The sequence below is a fragment of the Rhipicephalus sanguineus genome, chromosome 2 (genome assembly GCF_013339695.2).
Source record: "Rhipicephalus sanguineus isolate Rsan-2018 chromosome 2, BIME_Rsan_1.4, whole genome shotgun sequence".
Taxonomy (NCBI): Eukaryota; Metazoa; Arthropoda; class Arachnida; order Ixodida; family Ixodidae; genus Rhipicephalus; species Rhipicephalus sanguineus.
This window is the reverse complement of record NC_051177.1, coordinates 32941523-32964007: the sequence shown is the minus strand read 5'-3', so window position 1 is coordinate 32964007 and position 22485 is coordinate 32941523. Positions and strand designations below refer to the sequence as shown.

General features: G+C 45.1%; 2 protein-coding genes across 2 annotated transcripts in view; one reads left to right on the top strand and one right to left on the bottom strand.

Moving 5' to 3' along the window:
- LOC119382674 (F-box/WD repeat-containing protein 7) overlaps window positions 1-525 on the bottom strand; it is a 41943-nt gene extending 41418 nt beyond the window's left edge. Inside the window, exon 1 of the mRNA XM_037650471.2 lies at window positions 215-525. The gene's annotated coding sequence lies outside the window, so the exon portion shown is untranslated. The remainder of the gene's footprint in view (window positions 1-214) is intronic.
- A 216-nt stretch (window positions 526-741) lies between these two features.
- On the top strand, window positions 742-12215 carry LOC119382670 (ER membrane protein complex subunit 7 homolog). The gene is made up of 4 exons (XM_037650469.2): window positions 742-1035; window positions 1115-1373; window positions 5127-5207; window positions 9623-12215. Exons 1-4 carry the CDS (start codon window positions 764-766, stop codon window positions 9749-9751), a joined length of 741 nt encoding a protein of 246 aa, XP_037506397.1. The 5' UTR covers window positions 742-763; the 3' UTR covers window positions 9752-12215.
- Window positions 12216-22485: the final 10270 nt, after the last annotated feature.

Sequence of the window (22485 nt, the reverse complement as noted above, 5' to 3'; positions counted from 1 at the left end):
CAACGCTACCGCAATGAAAATACATCACGCAAGGTTTCAAAAGGACGTGCACCACACGTTTCTCTCGCTAAGAGCGTGAGAAAAACAGCCGTCTACGGTAGACAACACAATGCCTCGTGCGCGCATCTCTCTCCCGAAGCACGACGCAACAAAACAAGCGATCCCCACACAAAACACACTAATAGGTGATGACGAGAAAATGAGCCAGAATTACTTTCAGGCAAGAAGCACGGCAAGTTCCAACTTGGGGCGACTAAAACACGGGTGTTTCGGCCACTCAGCTTAGCCCAAGGCCTAACCTATCCGTCACCATGGTCATTTGACACTCGCTTTTCAGGGCACCAACATCACGGGTTCTCAATACCGAAGGCCCCGGCACACGTCCTCGCGACTTGTCACTGCAGGTCACAGCACAGTCTTCATAAGACACGCAGAGGGATCGAACATGCCCAAATTAAGAGACAGTTATCAACACACATCACGAACAAGCGGCCACTGCCATGTTGTTAGCGACGTCACAGGCGAAAAGAAACACACATAAAATAAAGGCTGCGTAGATTACCAATTACCGCCTTGCTTCGTGCGACTGACGAGCACTGACGAAATTAAAAGTATGCCTAATCTTTTCAGGGTTCAACAAGTCACTACGACTACTTCCTAAAAGTTTTGGTTTCCTTTCCGTTTTAAAGTTAACCAACATCAATAAAATCGCTAGGTGGCGCGAGGTCGCAGGATGTGTCGGCCATTCGCAGCTTACGATTGAATGGTGGCCTGCTTCCTTGACCGATTAAGGAAAATTAAATCAGATATGCGGCTTCATTCTCTAAAACCAGGCTATCTACAGCGCGCCTGCGCACTGTTGTTTCAGCTTGCTTTTCTTATTAGTAGTGTCGGTGTAGTAGCCAGCGATGAGGACGTTGTACCCGAGAAGCATGTGATCGAAGGTAAAGTGGTGCCTCCAGAAATCGCCACATCCGAATGGCTAACGTCCACACGAATTCTTGTGAACGGAGGGGAACAACTCGGTTTCCTGAGGTGAGTGACTGCCGGCAAGGTTTCTCCGTTCCTTCCCGGTCTACTTGAAGCGCTAACTTGTTTCGACCTCGCCTCCTAGGAGCGACGGCAGCTTTTCGGTGCACAACCTGGCTCCTGGGTCATACGTCGTCGAAGTGGCTAATCCTGACCATGTGTACGAGCCGGTGCGAGTGGACATCAATTCCAAGGGGAAATTCCGTGCTCGTCGAGTCAACTACATCCAGTCAAACTTGATCCAGACTCTTGCGTACCCGCTGAAACTCAAGAGTCGCGGTCCCTTCCAGTATTTCCAAATTCGGGAGACATGGAGAATCACAGACTTCCTCATGAACCCTATGGTAAGCCGCACCACGCAGAATGTTGGCAGTGGATGTAGTGATGGCATATGATCGTTCGGAGTTATTGTGCCGGCACTCTTGCCCAACAATTGCAGCCTTTTGACCCTCTCGCCTTATGGGTTTGGGTGGCGCAGTAAGCTAACGCATTGTGCATCCTCCAGATATTAGGGACTTTTCGAATAGTGGCCCCAAAGAAATAGCGTCGAGGCCACTACGCATGCGCGAGACCCAAACAGCGTTTGGGTTTTGCGTTGGGGACGCTATTTCTCGAATATAGCGGGAGCCCCAAAGCCTGCCCCAAAAGCTTTGCGGCAAATAAACGTGATGGCACCTACTGAAGCGACGGCTGTTGGCCAAAACTAGAGTGACCTAGAACAGGGGGAGTGTCCAAAGCGCCGCAGACCCTATTCGAAAACTCTTAGCTCCTGCTTGACCCAAAGCGAGCACACACAAAGGGCTCTGGGAACCCAAAGAAATAGCCTCGAGGACACTGCGCATGTGCGAGACCCAAACAGCGTTTGGGTTTGGCGTTGGGGACGCTATTTCTCGAATATAGCGAGAGCCCCAAAGCCTGCCCCAAAAGCTTTGGGTCAAAAACACATGACGGCACCCACTGAAGCCACTGCTCTTGGCCAAGACTAGACTGACCTAGAATAGGGGGAATGTCCAAAGCGCTGCAGACCCTATTCAAAAACTCTTAGCTCCTGTTTGACCCAAAGCCAGCTCACGCAAAGCACTTTGGGGCTCCTATTCGAAAACCCGCTATTGTGCCGGCCTTCTCGCCTGATTGGCCGTAGCGACTGCCGGCACAATATCTGGGAACAGTAAAATGCCGGCTGTTGGCAAAATATCCTCAGCCCAGAATGTTTCAAGCGTCTGTATGCCCACACTCGAAGCTTTGTATATGGTCCCTCAATCGCCTTCATTGAATTCTCGTACTGTCTGCAGCCCGCACATACTTTGACCCTCTTGCGGGCTTTAGTGTGCATGTTTGTAAATCAATTTGTATACCTTTCTAACGGTGCGCCAGAATGCTTTAAAAAATTATGAAACAGCTTGAAGTTATGCTTTTTATTCAGTCCCTCATTTGCACACCTTTTTTGTGTGTATGTGTGTGTGTGTGTGTACGTGTGTATCTCCCTTTTTCTATCGTCGTCTCTTTGCATTTCGCCCCAGAACATGCTAAAACAACATGCCCACTTATCCATCCTAACGTCACACCTATCATTCACTCTTCACATATGGTTAAAGTTCGGCACACTGGTGGAAAAAAGGAAACATCAATTTTAAATATATACACGTTGAACAGATCTCAAAACACTTTCCTAATTTGGATATTCTTGTTGGAAAAATGACAATGAATGACCGTGTGGTAGCAGGGGTAGACATAAATTTTGGAGCATAGACACTTTTGCTCTGTATGTGTCTTGCAAGAAGTAATTTAGACCCATTTCATGCCACTTAATATCAGCATTGTTTCAGCAGATCTTGAACCATTGTATTGTCCACCCTTGTCCCATTTTTCAGACAACTATTCAAGTTGAAATGATATAGAAACTTGAATGAGTTGGTACATTTTCATCATGCGTAAAGCGCAGCGCACACGGGAAACGACGGACAAAAGAGAAGAAGCAAACATGACTAGTGCTGGCTCTCAACTGAAATTTTATTGGAAAGGAAAGAATATATATATCTAGAATTATCACAACCATATTGGCAAAAAAAATCATTGAAAAAAATAAAAATCCCAGGCTTCAGGTTGAAGCCTGGAGGAAGCAAAACCGTGACAAATGCAGTCATTGTGCAAACATATTGTGCTACTGAAGACAAGTCTTCTTGTTGAAATATTGGCTTGAAGATGAGGCTTTTCTTGTTTGCTTACTGTTGCTTTCTAACTTTAAAACAGCATATAGAATTTATATTGGGTCATTTAATGCCAAGTGTCGCAGCCATTTTGGCGACCATCTCAAATGTATTAAAAAAAATCGTGCTGATTTATTGCATTGAAAACAATGATTTGCTAAAATATTTTGGAGAGAAAAAATTTTTTGGTCACATGGGTGCCTTCTGAATTTCCCAGAATGTCATCTGGGTGTTATCTGTAAAAAAATTTATTCTGAGAGTATCGTTTCTTCTTTCGATACCAAATTTGGTTTACATATTAAGCAAAGGTGTTTGTGTAAGCTGTTTAATGCTCAATAATTTTAGTGCAATTTTTCTGCCATATACGCCTCCAGGAATTTTACCAAAATGTTCTATGTTCGCATTTTTTCATTGCGATATTGCGCCTTGTATGAATATATGAGCATTGAATACTTTACGCATGGTATATTTCACGATCAAAATATTTTCAGACCCCTCAAGTTTCTAAACGTTGTGAGAAAGAATCACCAATTTCAGAAAATCGTCGTTTCTATCCACTATGAGACGCAATTTACGCTACGTAGTGCTCCAGTTAAAAATCAGCTTTATACTTCAGTCGAAAGCAAACAAGCAGTTCTTATGTGGCAAGTTTTATCATTACAATTTTCGTTTTAAGGTAGAAAATATTTTTTTAATTTTCCTATTGACGGCAATTGGGAACATCAATGAGGAAGCTGCCGTGTGACCAAATGGGGAGATAGCCGTCAATGGGGAACATGAAAAATTATTTTCTTCCTTAAAACAAAAATTGTAATTGTAAAACTTGCCGCAAAGACGAACTCTTTATTTGCTTTCGATTGAGGTATAAAGCCAATTTTTAATTGGAGCACCACGTGGTGTAAATCGCGTCTCAATGTGGGCAAATATGACAATTTTCTGAAATTTGTGATTTTTTCTTATAATGTTTAGAAACTTGAGGGGTCTGAAAATATTTTATCCCAATATATACCTTCTGTAGAGTGAGTAGTCATTACTCCTATATTCATACAAGGCGCAATATCGCGATATAAAAAATGCAAACATAGAACATTTTGGCAAAATTCCTGGAGGCGTATATGGCAGAAAAATTGCACTAATATTATTGAGCTTCAAACTGCTTACACACACTTTTGCTTAATATGTAAACCAAATTTGTTATTGAAACAAGAAACGATGTTCTCAGAATAAATTTTCTTACAAACAACACCCAGATGACATTCTGAGAAATTTGGAAGGCACCCACATGACCAAAAATTTTTTCTGCCCGAAATATTCGAGCAATTCACTGTTTTCTACCTAATAAATCGGCACTATTTTTTTCCAAATACATTTGAGATGGTTGCCAAAATGGCTGGGACGTTTGTCGTGGAATGACCCTATTGCAAAATATGACTTGAAATCCGATTAGCTGTCCACATAAAGCCATTACCAGCAATTCGGTCTTCATGTAGGCTAAACAGCCAAAAAACATTTCTTGCGTGTTGTTGTTGCACTCGGTGCCAAAAGATGCTCCTACCAGCATTGTTGCCGTAATCTGTTTGTGTTCTGCTGTTTTGAAAACAGTACTACAGCTGCATTGTATGCACTGTTGTATATCTGAGTGTGCTAATGCTCTCCCTAAAGTTGCAGAGCTAATTTCATTCTACATTTCTAGATACAACAATACTAATTTTTTGGAATGTTGACAAAATTATGTTATCTTGTTATAAAGTTCAACGTTTAAGTGAAAGCAAAGCAGCATTTAGTACTGTAAATGCTTTGTTAGCAGAAAAATGCATGTAGTTGAATGATTTTCTACTTACATTTCTTCATCTGACGTATGTTCTTGTACCTCTGGTCTTCAATTACCAGGTTCTCATGATGGTGGTTCCTTTACTGCTTATCATGGTCCTGCCGAAACTGATGAACGCAGCTGACCCAGAGACACAAAGGGTAAGGATCTTGAAAGTTATGTGTTTAAAGGCCCATAATAAGCTGATCTTCTGCCACAATTTTTTTATTCACTGCTTTGTGCACAAATACATTGGTGCAGAGTGAAATAAACAGGCACTAATTCACATGACATTAAAGGCGGATTCACAGAACGGATCATCTCATTTCGAGCTTGACAAAGCTCGCAATCATGTACTCACGCCCTTTGTGAAGGCACCGCATGCTGACAGTCTTCAGCCTAATGTCGTACTGCTGAGATGTGTCATGACCTGTCCGCAATGTGAATCACTGATTTAGTCTAGTGTAGATCCAGGTTCAGACAGAGGGGTTAGCCTCACTTAGTGTTCTCCTTCGAGATATTAGAGTCAAATTGTAGCTGTTACACACCTGCAGTGCAAAGTTTTTTATTTGTTCATAGATATAGATTTGTTTTCTGCATTTGGCTTTCCTTTCTTTGCACACCAGTTCTATCTTGTGTAGGCTCTTGTAGGAAGATTGGAACAACACCAGCAAGTAGTGGTAAATGTCCAAAATGTCTCAGCATATGAGAAGTGCTTCAGCACCCAAAAAGAAATTCTCCCCCCCCCCCCCTCCACTAGTGAACAGTGGGTGCATAGATAAAAACTGAAATTTTCTCGGGTGAAACTTTTGTTTGTGAGTGGAAGTTTGATTGATATGCAAGTTCAGTACGTGATAAATATGAGAGGCGCATCATTTGCTGCTTACCAGCACATGTTTTTGAGGAAGACCTGAAAACTTTAGCTTTGCAAATTCAGTTGTCACCCTGAATTTGACTTAAATTTTGACACTTCACTTCTGTAAAGGCTGGTACATATCCTAAACCATACCTTGCCCTTTTAAAGTAAGTGGTAGTGGATTCAGATAGAAAGAAGTATCTATAAGAGAAGTACAGTACTCCTGGATTCAAACGTGGCATCGTTATTTCTTAGTATAACGACTGCTGTGAGCCATTGCTTGTGATAACCACGTCATGTCGATGCAAATCTGGCCGCTAAAGGTAATTTTGGCTCTGAGGTAAGTGTTCGAGTCAAAATCACGCCAATACGACACAAACTGTAGACAGTGGTAACGAACGTATGTGCATCACTTAGCCTTAAAGGGACCGACAACTGCCCAGAATATAAAATGAGTTGACTCCACTTATGTAAAGATTGTCTGTCTCACTGACTCAAACCAACCGTGTTTTTTTCGTGAGGATGGATTTATATCTTTATTTCTTAATTGAAAGTCGCGAAAAATGACCTGTGGCGCCTCTGGCGGCAAAATTTTGAATGATGCGATGAAGACGGCCACGTGACCGTTGATTGCTGTACGCGGTCGACGATTTTTTTGTTAGTATTGAAATATTGTTCGTTTCTTTATATTAAAAGGTATTACTCCATAATAATGTACATATAGACCTGCATTAGTAGTATGCATTAAAGTGGCGCTGCCTTCGCGTGACGTAATGATCCCATGCTCGTCAGCGCGTCTTGAGCAACTTTTCAGCGTGCTCATGCAACGCAGTTTCTAGGTCGCTAAGATTTTGTTTTGCTACCTACACTTCGTCTCAGAAATGACGCACGCTGCTACTTGGTGCGGCCGTGCATATACACAGTTATGTTTTCGATTACTTGGCTTGGCTCATGTATCGAGAGAGTAACGAAGCCGAGACAAGCCATCCATGACACAGGCGCAGGCAACCTTGGGCGCAGACGCACACAACGCTGTACAAATAAGGTGTATAAAGCCACACATCTCATTGTAACAGCTTGCTATTTTCAAAAATGGTTGGAAAGCTCAAAATAAAGGTGGTTAAGCATAGTTACAGTAACTCCTGTGAAAGCAGAACAACGACAGCTTTCACAAGGGCTAGCGGCATCGCTATCAATTCTCTGCATTGTGGAGCAAGCCTCCATGCGTGTTTGGAGCCTTTCAGATCGAAAAATACTGCTTATAAAATAACTACGTGCTTTTCAGATAAACCACTGCAGCTACAAGCGCTATGAAGGGTGAGCTTCCTGTCGCGCCGTAAAAAACTGGGTCGAGAAAAATCATTTGTCGGTCCCTTAAACTTGCTTGTTTCAGTCCATGAGTACTGTGCGTGTGCAATTTGGTGTACCGAATTAGATTCCAAGAGTGTGATTCCTTCTTAAGGTTTCAAGCTTCACTGACACATCATTGACTGAAAGCAGTTTCTAATGTAATACTATTTATAAAGACACCTGCATACAATTTTCAAAGTGCTGCAATTTTCACGAGTTAGCATAACCATTCTGTTGACTTGAATATACACTTTTGCTTTGCCCCTACGAAAAGGGAGTGTGCTTGAACACTCGGATAGCACTTTCACAAATGATTTAGGATGACACAGCGCAATTTGATAATGGTACCTTTGTAGTATGTAGTTTACGAGCTCCCCCATATTTTAATAACTGCTCTAAGCAGCTTATCCTGGTCTACATTTATTTGGTTTTTACACTTGGTTGTGAATTTTGAGGCTCCGAATACAGCACCACTCCATGGTAGTGTTTTGAAAAAGCTTGTGACATGATATTCTAGCATCCTCTGATAAACCTAGATATGCATTTATGTTTTACCGTCTCTCTGAGAAGCCCACACATGCTATCATTTGTGTTAGAAGTGCCTTTCTACTGAAAAAGGATATTCACTATGTATCTGAAGCCACGTACGACAACATTCCACTCTATGTCAATCTGACTGCTGTGGAGTCATAAGAGTGTGTCAGAGCTGCATATCATGTTGGCACTCTTCTTCTTCTGCAACCATTAAAATGTTTTGCTGTTTGTGTGGCATATTGACATCGACAGCAAAATAAGCACCGTGTGCATTTTGTCAAGCCAAAACTTGACTTTACGTTAAGAATCAAGCTAAGACTAGCCATAAGTACTAAAGAAAAACAGGCGCAGTGCATCAGCGGCCAGTGTACTTTGTGGACAACATGCTAGTCATGGGAATCTGCCAGTTTGAACCTAGCCACTCACTATGCCTGCACCATGTAATGTGGTAGGCCAAGCACCAAGACTGCTTCGCTGCATTGAGTTCTAATGCAGCTGCTGACCACTTTTGCAATGTCTTTAGTGTTTCTTGCACCGAAATTAATGTCACAGCTTTTTGACAGCTGATGGCAAGTATAATAGTACCATTTCAGTCGTCTGTGCCTGTCTTATTGTGAGGTGCTGGCATCTAGAGAGATTTTGGTGTCGTAAATGGCATTCACTCTGCGTGGCATCAGACTAAGCTATAACTTGTATGTACGTTTACATTCTAGCTGTGCATCTTCTGGTTGTTGAAAATGTGCACATAAAGGGGGCCCTGCAACACCTTTTGCACATGGTCAGAAAACGCTGCCAATCGGTAGTCAAGGCTTTTGAGAACATGCGAGCCAGACATTATAGCGCAGCATGCGACATGAAACTTGCATTTAATTCTCAAAGTCAGCCAGAAGTTGCTCCCTCTTCTCTCGATAAATAATGGCATAAACCCAAATAACCATGCCATAAACCGAAATTCCATGGCCATTGGCTGATTTCAGCATCATGAGCTGCATAGTTACTGTGGCCGCCATGGGATGGCGTGACTTCCTGTGTGCTCACTCGCGATCACACTGATTGTAAGCTGCGCGTCCCAAGAAAAAAAAGGAAGTGCTCAAGGTCATTACGCGCACTGATGAATGTATGTAGCTTCTTGCCCCCTTGCCATCCTTCTCTGCATAGCTTTCAGTGCTCGCGCTGGTACGAGCGGAGCAAGAAAATGCTTGAAGTGTGCGACAAATCCCCGCAACTCCGCTCGTACTCGACGGATTCTAAAAATTTTGCGGCAGTCGATTCGTGAGGCAGTAAACTCCTTTAATGAAGCCATTCGACGATTACTTGGAAAAGTGTTGCAGGGCCCCTCTAAGCACAACTTTTGCTAGAAACCACTGTGTATTCCAGGATATAGCAACGGCTTTATTATTTATTTATTTACTTCAGTAATCTTAAGGCCGCAGTCTTTGTAATTCCTGTAGATGGCAGCGCAGGTAATTGAAGCAATGTAATGGGGGAGATGATTCCATTCATTGCTCGTGCGTGGTCTGAAGGTCTGTGGTCTGAAGACACAGACTTCAAATTTATGGTGCCTGCTTGAAGAAACATAAGTGGGCAGCAAAAGAAGCTGCTCTTTAAGTGCTTGGTCAGTAAATTAGATCTTCTGAAGTTTGTGCAGTAGACCAACGCCGCATCTTAGTACTAGTTGGGCATATGCTCAGGCGCTCCATCCGTAGCGAGATTGGTCTAGTGGTGTGGAACTCTCTTCGCTGCTGCTTCAAAGGTTTAGCACATTTACCGAGAAGTTGCCTAGACCTTTCTTCTCCTTGTTGCTGACTATTAGTTCCACATTTCTCACGTTCGCAGGAGATGCACCAGATGCAGATGCCGAAGTACGACATGCCCGAGCTGTCGGAAATGATGACCACGCTCTTTACGGGAGGCAACAAGAGGCAGCAGCAGGCCAAGACGACTCGAGTGGCCAAGAAGCGGTAGTAGCGAGCTAGGAACGGGGCACGTGATGCCGCTGCTCTGCTGCGCTGTGATACCCCACTTCAGTATCTCCTGTGTGTAAAGGATATCCTTGGAGCGGATACTAATGGACAAGACATGAAAGGACTGTTTAATGGAGTTTTTTTTTTTTTTTTTCATACTGGCATTGCATTGTCTTATGCACCCAATATCCACTTCCCTTTGTAAAACAGAAGTGGCCCGAAGCATTTGTGTGAATTTAGACTCATTGCCACGCCTGGTATAATGTCTGAAACAAAACTGTGCACTCAAGCGTGTTGCATGAACATGTCACGGTTTACCATCTCATGTTATCGAGAGAATAAATTCACTGTGTTATACGGTTGCATAACAATGCCCACTTATGTTCAACAAGCACTATATCCCGAGTCCTTGCATCCTTAACTGGTGTGGCAATGACTCTGTTTGAAAGCAAAGGAAACAAGTAACTGAAGAGTGATTGATTACTTAAGAGAAGCTGTTAACTGAATGGCTTTTTAAACATGTCCTGGTGGCATGCACTTGCAACATGCCACTAGATATGTGTGAATTCATGAAGGCAAGGACACGTAAACAGTAAAAAAAAACATTGCACATAAATATGCTGTGGCATTGTGCAGTCTGCAGTGCCTCTGTTGCTTGGGAAACAGTGAATGATCTTTCAGTAGCATTTCGGGGGATATTTGGGGAATTTTGTGTTATGCAATAAATGTAAAAGGAGGGGAGTGGAGGGGCATGCAATGACTCGAGATATTACTGTATTTGTGCTATTCTGGAAGCAAATAGCATGCACTTATCAGTGCTCATTTTATGGGAGTAAGACACATCAAATTGTGCAATGTATTCCGGTTTAGCAATGTGCCACAGCACCCTGCACCGCATGGGGAAGCTTGCGTTGTGTTTGTATATTGTGTACTATATTTGGTGTCACTTGCACTGGGTTTGGAGCACAGAGCAGCAAGTAGTGTGTGTGGGGGAGGGGGGGGGGGGGGGGGGGCTTGTGAATATCATGATTGATGACAGGGTCTGGACAATGATCCAGCTTGTTGTTCGTAGACTCGTGTGTCCCTAAATGCCAGTGGTGCTGGAAGGGTGTTGCACATCACGAGTGATGAATGCAGAAAATAGAGGCTCTCTTGAATTCCAACTTTAAGGTTATGTGTAGCATTAAGCTATGAGATGTCACGAGGCATGTAAGATACACCTGCGAGTGAGCTCACTCAGTTTAATGATGCTTACTCCTTGTTCAGAATTAAGCCTGGCATTCTTTACCTTTTTTTGTTGCTAATGCAAATTTGATATTCATGCATGCTTCTTTACGTTTGTGCGTGATCTTGCTTTATAGAATCATAAAAATGGACTGCTGGTTTTTAAACATATGGTAATATAGCACAGCTTGCATCTAAAAAAAAATTTGTAGTATATCCCATTGTGTTTTTCACAAACTTGGGGAACAACTCTACACTTATGCATGTGCCACGGTTGTATTTTGTAAGGTCCTTAAAGTGAGTTTTATTTATTTATTTTTTTTTTCTTAGAATGGTGTGAAACAAGGGTTGGCAACTACTTCGAAACGCAGGCCAAACAGTCTACCATGGAACACGTTGGTTGACATTAGTGGGCACAGATGAATAAATATTGGTGTGCAATAATAAATGTTGAATGCTAAAGCTCTCATCCTGTAGTGTGTTTCGGGCCGCATGATACTGCCTCGCGGACCGCCAGTTGCCAACCCTTTGTGTTGAACACTATAGGCTCACTGTGAACCTAGTCGTTGATTTCTTGACAGATATGGTGTGCTCATATTGCCATTCGTAATGCCCTGCTTGTGTGTTGGGTTAGCTCAGGTACAGGTTGTCGGTTTTTCATACCAAACTTCTTGCATGATATATTTGGAGATATAATTTGTACATTGTGATGTTAGTGACCCACTGTGTTCCTTTTGTGAGGGAAAGGCAAAATCAAAAGTGCACTTGTTATGTTTTTCATATCGTGAAAATGCTTAATTGAATTGCTCTTGTTCTGTAACGTTGCCTTTTCAGTTATAAGACAGTGACACGAATATTATGTTTCAAGAAAACTGCTTTGCATGTTATAGTGAGCTAATAAATTTTCATGTAAACAGATGTTTTTGCTGAAAATTATGTAAGTACCATCCACAACCAGCCATTTAGAAGCTGCAGGAAAAATTATTGCATGCAGCCATTCCTTTAGTTTTTTTTTTTGGCATCGTTGCCATTTCCATGGGCATAGTTTTGTTGTTATGATTATTATTATTGTCTCTTTAAGCTGACATTTCTTTTTCATTGTCTGGTCTTGGCTGTGAATGCATGCATGTACAAGAACAGTTTCAAATTCGGAAACTGGCAGCCTTGACCTCTGTACAAAAAAAAAAGAAAAACAGAAATTGTTATATTATGATGAATAAATTTATGGCAACACGGTCGTACTTGACAGCCACTTATTTGTTCTTCTGTCTGACATGAGTGTCGAAACTGCATTTTTAAGGCATTTGTGAGGACACTTAAAAGGACCTTGCAACACTTCCAAAGTGATTGTCAAATGGCTTCATTAAAAGAGCTTATTGCCTCACGAATTGACTGCCACAAAAATTTCTAGAATTGGTCAAGTACAAGCGGAGTTACAGGGATTTGTCACAGGCTTCAAGTGCTTTCTCTCTCCTTTCGTACTAGCGAGCACTTTGAAAGCTACGTAGGTTGGGGGATGACAAAGGGGCTAGAAGGTGCGTCCTGTCGTCGGCTTGCATCATGACCTTGAACGCTTTCTTCTTTTCTTCGAACGTGCGGCTCATTTGCAGTGTGATTGCGAGCGCGCGGGCATGCCACGGCGGCCACGGTAACTATGCAGCTCGTGATGCTCAAATCGGCCAGTGGCCATGGACTTTGGGTTTATGGCGCGGTCATTTGGGTTTATGGCATTGTTTGTCGAGAGAAGAGGGAACGATTTCTGGCTGACTTCGAGAATTCATTGTAAATTCCAGACCGCGTGCTGTGCTATAATGTTGGGCTTGTGTGTTCTCAGAGCCCCGACTACCGATCGGCAGCGTTTTCTGACCATGCTGAGAAAGTGTTGCAGAGCCCCTTTAAGGACTTTCGTGTAGTAATATGGAAAGGGGGCATCTTATTGTGGCGATTGCCTTGGAATATTCAAAGAGGAACACCACATCGTTCCCTATATTGCTCAATAGTTGCTTGAAAACTCCGGTAATGTCATCTACTTTTAGTCTGCCTGTCCTTTGTAAATGGAGAGCAACAGTGCCAATTTGGCGTATTCATGTAACGGTCAACAATCTTGGGTGCCTGTCTGAGCCCCAATGCTGACCAAACTCGCAGGTTTGGGCTTGCAAGCATTGCGAGGACCGAACAAAAGGTTCATGCTGTGCTCATGGCCGCGCCACACCTTGCTGTTGTCTCGAATAAGCATACTACCATGCTAGGGAGTGGACTTCAGGTGCAGTGCCTGAGAATTTGATGGACACTAAAGTGAACTTTCCTTTATGCAATAATGTTGTAGACGGACTTCACCTACTCTGCAAAAATTGTGTTCTTCCGACAAGAAAACCAAATGAGGCTGAAGTGCAAGGGAAAATCGAAGCTTGAAGAGATAAAAGATTCTTGACCATGGGGGTTTTGCTGGAGCCAACATTTCGACAAGCAGTCTTGTCTTCTCCAGGGCTGCAACTAGACATTTACAGCCTTTAAGAAAAGACTGTGTCAAAACGGCTCCGGCAACACCCCATAGTCAAGAATGTCTTGCCCCAGCAAGAAACATTGGTTAATCTCAAGGGCAGGGCAGCCTAATGCTGCGTCTCATAATTCACGAGGAAAGAGTGAAAGGATAACTAGTTTAAGATGCATGCTTGAAAGTAAGGCTTTAACACATATAGACAGAAGAGACAGCATTGGTCCTCAACTGTTCCCTTGCGTCTGTTGGGACACGAGGGAGACCATGATCTTTGTGGGGCCGGAAAGACACCCCAAGTGCGCGCTTTTTAGATGCGAAGTATCTCTTGCTTGGGGTATGTAACGCGGCGTGGTCATCCGCACGCAGCGTTGTGGTCCGCACTCACACTACGTATGCGCGACTCTCCTCCTTCCCTCTCTCCAACAGCTGCGCGTTGCTCTCTCCACTTCTCTGCCAGCACCTGCTTGCGCTTCTCCTGCGTTCTCGCTTCTGCTCTCACGGCGCATATGCTACTCTCCTCTTCTAGCCTCCTCTCCTTCAAATGGCAGAGCGCTGCGCGCGTTCAGTTCAGCGCGTGCCTCGGTTGGCTCCTCTGAAATGCGGGCTCGACATGCCGAAGTTCTCTCCTGCGCAGCGCCGCGATGAGGGCCAGCGCATGCGCGTCCCTTCCCCCTCTCTCTCCTCTCCTACGCTGCCTCTCTCTCACGCGCCTGTCGACGTTCCCCGCACGCCCTGTGAGAATTAACGGCCAGGCTAGAGGGAAGACACGACGCGCGTAGTGTTCCTCTTCGCGTTCCACGACGCGAGGTCGGTAGCATGCCCAGCGAACGCCAACGGAACGCGATCGTGCAAGTGCTCCGGCTTCGCATCGCCTCATGGTCCCCTTTAGCGGGAGATGGTGTAATTTTTTTATTTACACTATTAAATAAAACAAAGGGTGCACTTGGGGCAACCTTCTGTATCGCAACAGTAATCGTCAACTATCTCGTGTACCTTTTATTTGCATTACCGCCTCGCGCCCGGCTGTTCGAGGTCGCTAACTGCGTACACGCTATCGGCTTGGCATAGCATTCATAACAAGAAAGTGGCGAGCGCTGTTTTCCAGAAAGGAAACGTGAGCAGGCCAGATGATTATTGCTGTGGGACAGAAAGACACCTTAAATACGCCCTCTCGTTTTGAGAGTGTGCGACAGGAAGACGTCCCAAGCGCGCCCCATTTTCAGTGTTGTTGATGGTCCGCCTAAAGCCCTTCAACAACAATGAAGCAGTTTACGCTATAGACGGTGTAAGCTGCTTTTGGAGAAATTCGGAGCTCTCTCATGTGCTGATGTGGGATATATTCATAGTCGTATCTACCGGGGGGGGGGGGGGGGGACAAGAGGGGCGCTAGCCCCTCCACTGATAAATGTTGGGGGGGGGAGCCCCCCGCCCCCACTTTCGACAGTGGTTATTGTCGGCTGCAGACTGGGAAACTAACAAGTCAGGCAAAGTTTTACTTGAGCGCAGCAATAACGTAATTTTGTAATAAAATTTGTCCTACGATTCTGCTGTGATGACTGTCCTCCGTGTGTCATGACCGCGCACTGTAGGCTACCTGCGGTACGGGTTGCCTATTCCACGCTTGTGCGTCTTGCGCTCGAGCATTGCAGAGGAGGCTATCGCTCAGCAGGGGCTCTATGACATTACAGCAATCTGGCATGATTTTATTTCGTCCTGCCTGGCCTGAAATTTAAGTAATCCACTGCGCAAATATGGGCGGAAACCAGCAAACGTTTTATAGCCAGATCAAACGCTCTCCTTTTTCAGGAAATTCTGTTTTCTTGAAAACGAATAGCATCGCCACTGCTCCATATCCAAGCTGCTGTGAGTTGATGAGTGTGGAGAAGTGTCCAGTATTTTCGTTGTGCATAGCCAGGACAGCTAAAATAGATTCCCATTTTAGTCTCCGATTACCCTGCTTCGTTTGGCTTATATGGCAGCCTGCAGCGATCGTGGCGGCTTGTAACAAGGCAGTGGACTCGAGTACATTGAGAAGCCCGCTGTCAAGTTTGCCCCGTTACTTGATCTACCTCACCAGGGAGATTATCAGCGTCCACGGTTTTCTGGACTATGAAGGCTGCCTACCTGGAAAGGATTGTGTCTGTTTCTAATAATGTTTATTGCTCTCTCTACCTCTTTGTCAGCAACGATGAGTTCACAGAGAGTTGTACGCGCGCAAAAACAGCTCAACATCGTTATACTACAACTGAAAGTATCTATTATACGGATATGAATCCGTCTCACCAGCTGCTATAAGTAGCCGCTGCCAATGTGATTTGAGGACAGCCTTCTTAAATTACGTTCAGAAAGAGGCACTGTTTGGCTATTCAGAAATAAATGAGTTATTGTTCAGCACAGTAATGTGCTGCGCAGACTTTTGACGTCGCGTAACACTTGAAGGCGATTTTATGGCACATTGAAAATTTTTGACAAATAGCGAAGAACCATTCACAAACAACACGTCGTATTGAAAATAGTTCATTATTATTATTTTTTAACCCAGTCATGCGTACGTAGTAATTACACAGTGGATCACTTACGCGTCATTTGTGGCGTCATTTTACGAGCATGTGCTGTGAGCAAGACCCAGAAAATTTCGACCAATCATTAACAGGTAACAACCTATACGGAAGGAAACAATGCGGGGTAGTTTAACGTTATAATCACCTACATTTTTTCAAGGAAAATTTGAGCTTACACAGTTTACGTAGGCTATTTACTTGTGAGGAACCGGAGGGGAGGAGTAAAGGGCCACTTCACCGCTTAACCGTCCACCCCCCACCCAAGCTGGTAAAAGTACGAGGGCAAGGACACCTAGTATATAAATTCGTAGTCATTTATAATCTTATACCTATACACGACCAGCTCAATGTGGTTTCCTTAAGTATTAATCGACTGCTAAATTAGTTAACATCGGGGTGCCACAGGGTTCCATACTTGGACCGTTACTTTTCCTCTTGTTCGTGAATGATTTACCGTCACAGCCGATTGATGCTACTGCGATACTTTATGCGGATGACACTAATCTACTGATATCAGACCGGAAGGAAAGTTTGTTAATTAAAAAAGTTAATGCGGAACTTTGCAACCTTCATCGCTGGTGCACAACGAATGGCGTCACACTCAATCCTACAAAGACTGTATTCATACTTTTTCACTCTGAAAGACGGGAAATCTTAGTGCATAAGGACGCAATCTATAACAACTGTTTCATACAGCATGCAGATCACACAAAATTCCTGGGAATTGTCATAGATTCTTACCTAAAATTTCATTTACACGCACGAAACGTTGTTCAGAAAGCCTCATACGGATTGCATGTTCTTTGTAAATGTAGACACTTTTTTTCAAGAGAAATATACTAATTAATCTTTATTATGCATTCATTCATTCACACATAAACTACTGCATTGCTATATGGGGTTGCACGTACCATTGTCACCTTAAATCCGTACAAATTATTCAGAAAAGAGCTCTTCGCATAATACTGCCTAATGATATTCATATCAGAGGCGATAACTTGTTCCAAAATACTAATGTGTTAAGTGTCCCCAATTTAGTTATTTACAATATTGCTTCTATAATATACAGAATATTTTACGGTAATCTCACCTTACTGTCAGTTTTCCTTCGTCTGTCACCCCGAGTTAACGAGTGTTTTTCACGCTTCAGACTTTTACTACCTAAAACAAATTATGGCCGTCAAACTTTAGAATTTAAAGGAAGTACAATTTGGAATAGCCTTACTACTAATCAAAAGACAGCCCCGTCTCTTCACTCTTTCCAAGCACAACTAAAAAATTCGCTTCATATCAATTGATAATGCAATAGTCATTTGTAGTCATTATTTTCATATATGTTCTTATTCTCACTTATACATATTACAGAATGAATTCCTGTTGCTTTAATTACATAGCATTATCGTGTCAGTCATGTTTTTATTCTTTAGTAACGGTGAGCATTGCCTATGAAACAACATTCTGTCTTGATAAGTTTTCTTGTGTTTTTGATGACTAAATATTCCCTTCTCATGCTGTTGCCACTTAGTTTTTGATGTTACAATGCCGTTAGGGACCCTTCAACAATTCTGTTGGGTCCCTAAAAGTGTAAATACATGTACCACAAAAATAATGAAATAAACTTCAAACTTCAAACTGAACTTCGTCTTCTTCATAAGAAAGACATTATAATAGAGGGCTCTAACAGTAAAGAAATTGGCACTCGGTTTATCCCGAAGACTTCTGCAAAGTACCTTGCTTTGTCAGCCACATGTTTTGTTTAATCTAAGATTGGGAGTTTGCGGAAGGAATGCTCAGATGATCAGGTTTATATATATATATATATATATACGGCGGACAGAGTGAGGGCCGCCAGCCGCCCCACTCGTGAACGAGTTGGTACGCCGCTGGATATATTTGCTGTGCTGTCCTCAAATTTGACACCCTAAGTACGCCCTGTTTTTTTAAGAGTGTCCGACAGGAAGATGTCCCAAATGCGTCTCTTCTCAGTGTTGTTGAGCGGCCCTAAAGCAACACCACCTAGAAAGCTAGTCCAGGTGGTGTTGCCCTAAAGCCCCTCAACAACACTGGAGAAGTTTACACCCCAAAGGTGTAAACACTTTCTTTTTCTTCTGCGAAATCCAGAGCTTACTCATGTACTTCTGCAGGATAAGAGTATGAAGTTAGGCATGTTGGTAATGGAAAGCGCTCGTCTCGTCCCTCTCTTGTCCAGTGTCAAATGATGCGCTACGTGATCAGTTCTGCAGGGTATCTTTGCTGCGCTGTCCTCGACTCGGACTGAGCCGGATTGACTTTTCTTTTAAAATGCACCTTCGGCAGCCACGATATGAAATAAAATGAACCAGGGGCGTAGCCAGAAATTTTTCCGGGGGGGGGGGGAGCGGGGGGGGGGGGGGGGTTTGGCCATACTTTATGTATGTTCGTGTGTGCCTTTGTATGTGTGCGCGTATGTATACGCAAGCAAAACTGAAAAATTTCGGGGGCCCGGGTTTCAACCCCCCAGCCCCCCCTCCCCTTGGTTAAGCCCCTGAAATGCACGTATGATCTATGCTGGCGCCAGTGCTGGGCAGTATAGAAGATACATGTATCTTAGATACTATCTTAGATACTCTTTGTGTATCTTGTGTCTGTATCGCGATACGTCTCGCAAAACGTGTATCAGTATCTGTATTTCCGATACATTGAAGAATGTATCGTGTATCTTAAGATACAAGATACTGCGATCGCAATTCCACCGTGCGAAACAATACATGCTGACTGAACTCCGCTTCCCAATATGATATACTGTTGCCACTAAGCCGACACAATTAAACTAAAGGCAGTGACACCATTTTATCTTTCCGCCAGAGTTTTCAAGCGAGGGAAGGCGATGAGCTCTGAGCGTCCCTATTGATGGAGCAGAATCACGTGGTAGCGCTCGCGTCGTCTCGACAGACCAGCGCGCGAACGTCTACGCCCAACAGACCTTTCGTTTTCTCGTTTTTTTTTCTTTTTAGTTGGGTCAGTGCCATGACACATGGCTCTCAGCCACTGCCCTGTGCGATGATGATGATGAAAAACATTTATTACAAAAGAAAAAAAGAGAGTTTGGGGGCCAAAGCATGACCCCGCTACATGGTCGGCGTCCCTAGTCCGGGACACCGCATGACGAGGCCCCGTCTCGCGCCCGTCGCACCAGAGCCCGTTGCGACTCCAGTGAGGAGCAGTTGAGGAGGGCAGTCTCCCATGCCTCTCGTGAAGGGGTAGGGGAAGGGGGCAGGTGGGGATTTTTAGTACATGCCCACACCATGTGGAAGATATCACAGGTCTCCCCACAGTGTGGGCACCGCCCATCCGTGTTCGGATCATAGTGTTTTAATATTGCAGGACAGAGTAGAGTACCTGTCTGCAGGCGCCTTAGAGTTCGCTCATCTGCCTTACTCAGACCCTTTGCAGGAGCCGGGAAAAGGCGGTGAGTGTCGCGATAATACGCGAGAATTTCTTTGAACCGCAGAAGCGGTGTAATGGCCTCCGAGTCATAAGAGCCAGGGTGAGGAGCCCGGTGGGTAATCGCTCGGGCGGCCGCGTCAGCGGCCTCATTACCTCGTAAGCCCTGATGGCCTGGAGCCCATATAATTCGTTTTGGGGTCGGATCAATGGCAGCCCGTTTTAGAATTTGGCCGGCTAAGGGGGATATCTCTCCTGCCAAGTAGTGAGCACATGCTTTACGGGAGTCCGTGATGATGACTTTCGAATTGGGATCCGCGGCAGCAAGCGCTATCGCTACTTCCTCAGCTCGCTCTGAATTTTGTGCTCGGAAGGAGAGCCCATTGACGTGTTTTTCCTGGTGAATTACAGAGGCCGTGTAAAATCCCTTGGGCGAAGGCCCTGCTATGTCCACGTAGAATACACCAGGTCGGGAGCCGTGTTGTCTTTCAAGCGTCCGAGCCCGCGCTTGTCGTCTGCTTTCGTGCGTGTGCATATCCATGTTACTGGGGAGCGGTGAGACCGAGAGCATATGGCGCCACAGTTCCGGAATACGCTCCGCCTCCTCTGCAGGGCAAACGTGTTGGATCTGTAATCGGTTTAGCAGGCGGCGCCCGGGGGCCGTCTGCATGAGCCGCGTGTATTGATTCACAAGGTGGGCCTCCCGCAACTCCTGGTAGGAGTTGAGCACACCTAACGCTCTGAGTTTGGCGTTGGAGGTGGCCACAGGGAGATCCAGAGCTCGCTTAGTCGCCTTACGGATGATGGCATCTATTCTGTCGTCTTCGTGCTTGTTAGTGCGAAGGTATGGGACGGCATAGAGTATCCGGCTAGTCACGAAGGCATGGGCGAGCCGAAGCGCGTCCCTGCCCCGCAGACCGCCCCGCTTGTTGGAAACGCGGTGGATCATGCGCCCTACCTGTTCGCCTACTCTCCGAAGTTTCGCAATAGTGGAGTCCGGTCTGAGTCTGTGGTGAATGAACAGGCCCAGAATCCGAAGCTCCTCCACCTCTCTGATGGGAACCCCGGACAGAGAGACGTGTATGGCTGATTTATCTCTTGGTTTCGCTCTAACATGCAGAAGCTCTGATTTGGTTGGAGCACACTGGAGTCCACAATCGTTGGCATACGCCTCGACTATGGATGCGGCCTGCTGAAGGCGTTCCTGCATTTCGCCAATGCTCCCTTCGCTGGTCCAGATTGTAATGTCATCGGCATATACTGCGTGTTGAATGCCTTCCACCCGGGCCAATTCATTTGGGAGGCGCATCATAGCAATGTTGAACAGGAGCGGTGATAACACAGCTCCCTGAGGGGTACCCCGTGTTCCCATAATGTACGGGCCATATTCCTCGTCCTCGATCCGAAGAAGAGCCTGGCGCTTAGAGAGGAAATCGCTGATGTATGCAAAGGTCCTAGCCCCGCAATCGGTGGAACTCAAGTTAGCCAGGATGCTACCGTGTTTAACATTGTCGAAAGCCCCCTTCATATCAAGGGCGAGGATGGCTTTGTCATTGTGTTGCATAGTTGTGGGTTGTATGATGGCCCTGTGCAGCTGGAGAAGGATGTCCTGTGCAGACATGTGTGGGCGAAACCCAAACATGGTGTCTGCAAACAAGCCCTTGCCCTCCAGATATGGAGAGAGGCGATCCCGTACCATCGTCTCCATAAGCTTGCCCGTGCACGAGGTCAGTGATATGGGCCTCAGATTATCCGTATTCACGGCCTTGCCTGCTTTGGGGATAAAAGTCACAAGTGATGTCTTCCATTCGGGAGGTAGCGGACGTCCGTCCCAGATCTGGTTAATATATTCTAATAAATGGAGGTAGGCTGTGTCAGGGAGGTTTGCCAACAGTTTCACTGTTATGCGGTCCCTCCCTGGAGCCGTACCTCGGCGCATTTTAGCTAAGGCAGCTTTAAGGTCATGCAACTGAAAATGGGCATCGAGTTGGTGGTTAGGCTTACCAGAGTACGTGTACGCCGGCCCAGTCGGGTCCTCCGTGCGACAGAGATATCTATCGCACAGAGCATCCGCAAGCTGTGCCGACGTGCCTTGGTACCCATGCAGAGCTCGCCGGAGTTGCTTTTGCGTCTCCCCTCTCGTTTGAGAGGGATCTATCAGACTGCGAAAGAGACGCCATGTCCCTTTCGAGCTCATCTGACGAGCTGCGGCGTCGCAGCGGGCTATCCAATTTGAATCGGAGAGCTGAGCAGCATACGCTGCAGCCTGCTCCGTGAGTTGGGCTATGCGGGTACGTAACTTGCGATTAGTCTTCTGTTTTTTCCAACGTTTTGTTAAGCTTCTGCGCGCCTCCCACAAGTGCAGGAGATGAGTGTCAATTGCGGGGATCTCTTCGTTGGTTTGAAGTGTAGTAATATGTTTTTTCTGAATGTGGTTTATGTGTGTAGCCCACTCCGCGTAGCCGCCAGAAAATAATACGGGGGGAATAGTCTCATTCCGGAATTGTTGCCAATCGGTCAGCTTGGCTTGACCCCATTTTTTATGCGCTGGCTTTTCCAGGACTGTAACCCGGAGAAGGCAGTGATCACTGCCTAGAGAATCGCCCAAGTTCTCCTGCCCTGTGCGACACACTCCAATGCTTGCGTCGTCTTTCGCACAAATTCTGGTACCTCTGTAGTGTCATTATCGAAGTTTCTCTTGCATTGTGCTTCGTTACGAAGTCTGAAGAATGCAAGAATGGGGTTGCATTGCGTCTCGTGGATTTCACACATCGGCGACTTGAAGGACCTCGTGGATGTAATTCTGTCTTATATGCAAATAAGATTCTAACATCTATAGAACCACCGGTGCCGATTCTGCATCTAACAGAACAAACATTCAGCTAACAGAAGCTATATCGGCGTACCTCTCTTTTACAGCGAAAGCTGTTATGAGATCATTTCACCGGCCGTTTTTGGCGCCGTAGTTGTCCGCCGCCGCCGCCGCCGCTGCCGCCGCTGCCGCCGCCGCCGCCGCCGGTGTCCGTAACC

Coding starts and splice junctions, on each gene's coding strand:
- LOC119382670 (XM_037650469.2), top strand. CDS start 764: ATGGTGGCCTGCTTCCTTGACCGATTAAGGAAAATTAAATCAGATATG. Junction 1,036..1,114: donor GAACAACTCGGTTTCCTGAG/GTGAGTGACTGC, acceptor CTCGCCTCCTAG/GAGCGACGGCAGCTTTTCGG. Junction 5,208..9,622: donor CTGACCCAGAGACACAAAGG/GTAAGGATCTTG, acceptor TCACGTTCGCAG/GAGATGCACCAGATGCAGAT.